Here is a 6000-nt window from a genome sequence, read left to right on the forward strand (position 1 = left end):
GTGTGTTCAGAGATGCTCTTCTGCAGAGCTCGGTTGTAGCGAGTGCTTATTTGAGTTACTGTTGCCTTTCTATCAGCTGGAACCAGTCTGGCCATTCTCCTCTGGCCTCATCAACAAGGCATTTGCGCCCACAGAACTGCCGCTCACTGGATATTTCCTCTTTGTCGGAGCATTCTCTGTAAAGCCTAGAGATGGTTGTGCGTGAAAATCCCAGTAGATCAGCAGTTTCTGAAATACTCAGAGCAGCCCGTCTGGCAGCAACAACCATGCCACGTTCAAAGTCACTTAAATCCCCTTTCTTCCCCATTCTGATGCTCGCTTTGAACAGCAGCAGATCGTCTTGACCATGTCTACATGCCGAAATCCATTGAGCTGGACAGGTGTACCTAATAAAGTGTACTTCGTAATTTTGTCAGTACTAAAAGTAGTTTAATATTACTAGGTATTTAAAATCTTTTCGTCAATTTTGAGAAACACTCAGTAAATTAAGAGAAAACAGTGTTAATAACATGTTTATAATAAACTAACATCATTACTGATGTAATAAATATGACTATTATTATGTTGTGATGTGTTTTCAGGTGACGGAGGAGACGGCGCAGGTGGCCCAGACTCTGGGTTACTCGGTGACCCAGAGAGGAGTGGTCAATGTGAAAGGTAAAGGTCAACTGACCACATACTTCATCAACACGGAGCACACGCCAGCCAATCACACGCCTGTCTGAACACACACCCGCTGCATCAGTGTTTCACTAAGGTCCTGTAGGCTGAGTTCATTTATTGTATGTTGAAGTTTACCTTAATGGTTCATCTATTTTTATAAACGACGCAAGAGTCTGTGGCCTTCATAAACTTTCAAATGACTTTAGTTTTGTATGGAATTCCCTGTATTTTGTTATTTATTACTGTTTGGTAACGTGTATTTAATATTTTGTATGTTCAGTGAATGTGTCTATTAAAATGTTTGATAGAAAACTGCGAGTTGTTGATTGTTTTACATTTTAAACGTTGATGTGACTGAAGCTGATGAGTACATGTATGTGTTGGCGCAGCCATTTTCGTGTATGGTAACCGGTATATAATCTTAATTACACGGAGGTAAAATAACTCACGTCTCTCCTCGGTTTTCTGCTGAACCGGAATACATTTATTTGCATATGTCCAAATATGGGAAGCAGGTAACACATGACATGACAGTCTGAGGGCACATCCAATAGTAACGCTAACACCCCCACTTGCACTCATACTGTACAGTATACAAACTGTATATGGTAACACAAATGTTCGATTTACATACCAAACAAAAAACCTTTGAATTTTTCCAGCTTAAACTTTGTCACTGGTTTAGTCATGACATCGGCTACCATGTCTTCTGTGGGACAGTACTCAACAGTCACTTTTCCATCGCTCAGTGCCGATCGAATGAAATGATACCGTACATCCACATGTTTGCATCTTTGACGGCACACTGGATTCTTTGATAGTGCAATGGCACCTTGATTGTCCTCAAAAATCTGTACAGGCATATACATGCAGTCATTTTCCATACTGTCCAATAACTGTACAAGGTACATGCTTTCTTGTGTGGTTACAGTCAGTGCCATATACTCTGCCTCGCATGTCGATAGAGCTACTGTGGACTGTTTCTTTGACTTCCATGAGATCAAAGGACCATTTGCAGAAAGGCTGAAACAATACCCTGTTGTGCTTCTTCTGTCATTTAGATCTGAGGCAAAATCAGCATCACAATATGCCACAAGTTTAAGTTTTTCATCACTTTTCTTGTAACATAGCTCCTGATCAATTGTACCCCTCAAGTACCTCATAACATGTTTAACCGTAGACCAGAGCTGTTCGTTTGGTTTGGACAAATACTGTGATAGTTTACTAAGAACCCAACTTAGATCAGGTCTAGTACATGTCATTAGGTAGATCAAACTACCTACTGCCTCACGATACCTTTTAGGATCAATAGGATCACTATCACTGTCGTAATCCAATTTCAGCTCACATGGTGTTGATCTGGGTTTACAGTCTAACATATTGAATCTCTCCAGTATTCGCAATATGTATCTTTTCTGGTTTACCCTTACAGTTCCCTTACTTTGATCGAAATCAATTCCTAGAAAATGTTTGAGCTTTCCCAGATCTTTCATTTTGAATTTTGATGTCAGCATTTCTTTCACATCCTTCAGTAAACTGTTGTCACTAGCAGCTATGATGAGATCATCTACCCAGATTATTATGATCACCCTGTCTTTACCACTTCGCTTACTGTACACACAGTAATCAGCCAGATTCTGTATGAAATCATTTTCAGTGAGATACACATGTAACATTTTGTTCCAATTTCGTCCTGATTGTTTTAAACCATACAGTGATTTGTTCAATTTACAGACTAGTTTATCACCTCTGTTTGATTTGACTTCAAATCCTTTCGGCTGCTCCATGTAAATCTCACAATCTATTGGAGCGTGTAAGTAAGCCGTTTTCACATCCATTTGGTGAAGTTCAAGATCATATTGTGCTGCCATTTGCATTAAGGCTCGAATTGATGTGATATTTGCTGTTGGTGAGAAAGTCTCTATGTAATCTACACCCATCACTTGACTATAGCCCTTAGCAACATATCTGGCCTTGTATGTCTCTGTCTCATCTATATTACTCTTAATAGAGTAGACCCATCTACCCCCCACTGCATGTTTACCTTCTGGTAGTGTAGTTAGGGTAAATGTATTGTTTTCTTGTAGTGAGCTAATTTCATCTTCCATGGCCTTAACCCACATCTTAGACTCATTGGAATTCATAGCTTCCTCAAAAGTCTGTGGTAAATCGCGCATTCTGTAACAGTAATCAACATTAGTAAGAATCTGATCATCACTCTCCACATCAGATACATAATCTGTCAAATACTGTGGGGCTCTCCTATTTCTCTTAGGATAACGTGCGCATTGTTCACCACTCTCAGTTTGAGCACTACTCTGACTCTCTGTCTCAGTTGTCTTTTCTGGCGTCTCATTAGTAATGTTATGTGTTGACTGGGGAGATACATATCTCTCTCTATGAGAATCATCATCTGACATTGTGATTTCTGTCTGTGTCTGATGATCAGCCACACATCTTGTTATGAATTTCACAAGTCTGTGCTTCAGAACTTTTCCTGTGTCTGGATAATAAATCAAATATGCAGGGCTGTTTTTATCATATCCTACAAAAATCCCTTTTTCACATCTAGCATCCAGCTTCTTTTTGTCGTGTTTGTATGCGTAGCATACTGAACCAAATATTCTCATTTTAGAGAGATCAGGCTCCTTCCCAGTCAATGCATAGTATGGGGTTTGGTGTATACGGCTATTGTAGCACCTGTTGCGAATTACTGCAGCAGTCATTACCGCGTAGGTCCACAACATCTTGGGCAGGCCGCTCTCTAAGATCATGCATCTTGCCATCTCAAAAAGTGTTCGCCAATTTCTCTCGGCAGTCCCATTTTGATGGGGCGAATATGGCGCTGAAGTCTCATGGCGTATACCATTCTTACTTAAAAGAGACTGAAACTCTTTTGCTGTGAACTCTGTTCCATTATCTGACCTAACACACTTTATGCGCCCATAAGGTGCTGTGTCAGCAATGAACTTTTCAGTTGCTCTTGCAGTGTCACTTTTAGCTTTTAAAAAGTAAACAAATACTGCACCAGAGTAATCATCAGTGAATGCTAAAGCATACTTGAAGCCGTCTTTAGCTTCTGGGTCAATTGGACCAGCTAGATCTGTGTGCACTAGTTCGAGTGCAGCTTTAGCTCTTGTATCAGGCTCCCTGTTTCGGCTCTGTACAAATTTACCCTGTGTACAAATCTCACAATTTAAATTAGATTTATCAATCTTCCCTGTTATTTTCATCCCCTTCACTACATTTTGCAATTTGGAAATGTCTTCATAATTGCAGTGCCCAAGAATTTCGTGCCAGGTTTGGATATCATAACATGAGTTACAACTATCAGTATCACCATCTCCATTAGCAGTGTTCAGATAATACAGTCTATTGTACTCATGTATGCTAAATTTTGTACCGTCCTTATGAGTCAGTTTGTCTTGTCCTTGTTGAAAGCTGATCGAAGCTCCGTTTGTTGTTGCTGCTTTAACAGAAAAAATGTTTTGTGGATACGATGGTATATACAAGGCGTTCTTTAGTATCGTTTTCACTTTATGTCCCGCGCTGTCAATCAAGTGCACCTCTGCGTCACCTCTTCTCTGCGCAACTCCACTCGCCTTTGTTCCGTCCGCCAACTCAATGTAGTGTTTCTCCGGTTGGAATTTGTCATCAAACTGTTTGAATTTCTTAAGATCAGTAATGATATGCGAGGTCGCGCCAGTGTCGACCATCAGCCCTTTTCGCTGTATTTCGTATGATCTGTAGTCACTGGCTTTGAAGATAAATGTGTGTTCCTCATCATCGTTCTTGTCGCTAGCCAGTTTAATATCATCTCTCCTTTTTCGTCTACAGTTCTCGTCTTTGTGTGTTGAACTTTTGCAGTAATTACACCACTGTCGTTTGCAGTTTAAGGCTGGGCATGTACGCATTTTGTGCCCTTTCTGTTGGCAGTTGTAACACGTAATGTCCGAGTATGCGAGCCCTTCTCTCCCCTTGCGTCCCGAGGGGGAGGCATTTGCTTTCATCACGTTATCTTCACTGGCGACACTGTGGAAGTTTTCAGTACTCTCAAAATTTCTCAGCTTCGTTTTAAACTCAGCAAACGTTATTTCTGTATCACTCTGTGTGATATGTATTGCAAACGGTTTAAATGAGTCCGGCAAACCTTTCAAAATCATCGCAATTAGAAGTCCATCACTAAGGGTTTCTTCTGCATTTCTTAGTGCTGTGATTGCGGTTTCAGCTCTTATAATATAGTCTGTGACACTCTCACTTGGTTTCTTTTGTAAAGAAGTTAACTCAGTATACAGAGAAATGATTCGCGGCTTCCCTTTGCCAGCATAGTAGGCCCGTAAAATGCGCAGAGCTTTCCTACCGTCATCCGCGGCATCTCTCATGACAAGTGACAAACTTTTGTCATCCAGGTACTGGATTAATTCTGCATACGCTTCTTCATTTTTATCAGGTCCTTCATCATCATCAGCATGTGCGGAGGCCTCTGATAGCACCGTCTCCTTCAATCCTAGCAACCGCATGTGTCCTAAAAACTTTGTTTCCCAAAGTTCATAGTTTTTCTCATCTCCGTCGAAACACAATCTATTCCATCGGTTACTCACATCTCTTCTGGGCCCATAACCTGTTGGCGCAGCCATTTTCGTGTATGGTAACCGGTATATAATCTTAATTACACGGAGGTAAAATAACTCACGTCTCTCCTCGGTTTTCTGCTGAACCGGAATACATTTATTTGCATATGTCCAAATATGGGAAGCAGGTAACACATGACATGACAGTCTGAGGGCACATCCAATAGTAACGCTAACAGTATGGAAGTGGATTAAGGCTGGTTTATAATTCTGCGTCAAGCGCACGCGTATACTACAGCGCGGCCTACGTGTGGCCGCATAGCCCTCACTGTGGCCGTCGGCGGCACTGACGAGCACCTCTCAAGAAATTTAACTACATGTCGCTAGACGCGTAGCGCAAGCTCTGTGATTGGTCGACTTGGTAGTGCTGACGAGTGTGGGTGTAGCCGGGGCCGGTCTTAACGGCTCGACTACCCCTCTGTGTTGTGTTGTGTTGTGTAAAGAGCTGGAGTCTGTCTGCAGGTTCAGCGGTCTCATTTATTCAAGTGCTGCACAAACAGAGCACATGCAGGTATGAGTCTTCTCTTGAAACTCCTCTTACGCCTGCTACTGCTCGCTCTGCTCTGTCCTCCGGCAGACTCAAGCAAGAACAAAACAGTAAATACAACATATTACATAATAAAAAAGATAAGTCATTATAAAACTGTTAATTAATATAGTAAATATTTAAACTTCCCAATGCGTTACAAAAACTCCTCTTAATATA

The 6000-nt window shown here is 41.3% G+C and overlaps 2 protein-coding genes across 3 annotated transcripts in view; one reads left to right on the forward strand and one right to left on the reverse strand.

The window, feature by feature from the left end:
- Positions 1–839, forward strand: part of LOC101886933 (adenylate cyclase type 2) — a 66117-nt gene extending 65278 nt beyond the window's left edge. For both annotated transcript variants that reach the window (XM_073907799.1, XM_073907800.1), the window contains exon 28: positions 582–839. In XM_073907799.1, coding sequence (XP_073763900.1) covers positions 582–725 — 144 coding nt within the window. In that variant the 3' untranslated portion in view covers positions 726–839. The remainder of the gene's footprint in view (positions 1–581) is intronic.
- Positions 1–5387, reverse strand: part of si:cabz01076231.1 — a 758238-nt gene extending 752851 nt beyond the window's left edge. The window contains exon 1 of the mRNA XM_073907834.1: positions 5357–5387. The gene's annotated coding sequence lies outside the window, so the exon portion shown is untranslated. The remainder of the gene's footprint in view (positions 1–5356) is intronic.
- Positions 5388–6000: the final 613 nt, after the last annotated feature.

This window comes from Danio rerio, chromosome 7 (genome assembly GCF_049306965.1).
Source record: "Danio rerio strain Tuebingen ecotype United States chromosome 7, GRCz12tu, whole genome shotgun sequence".
Classification (NCBI taxonomy): Eukaryota; Metazoa; Chordata; class Actinopteri; order Cypriniformes; family Danionidae; genus Danio; species Danio rerio.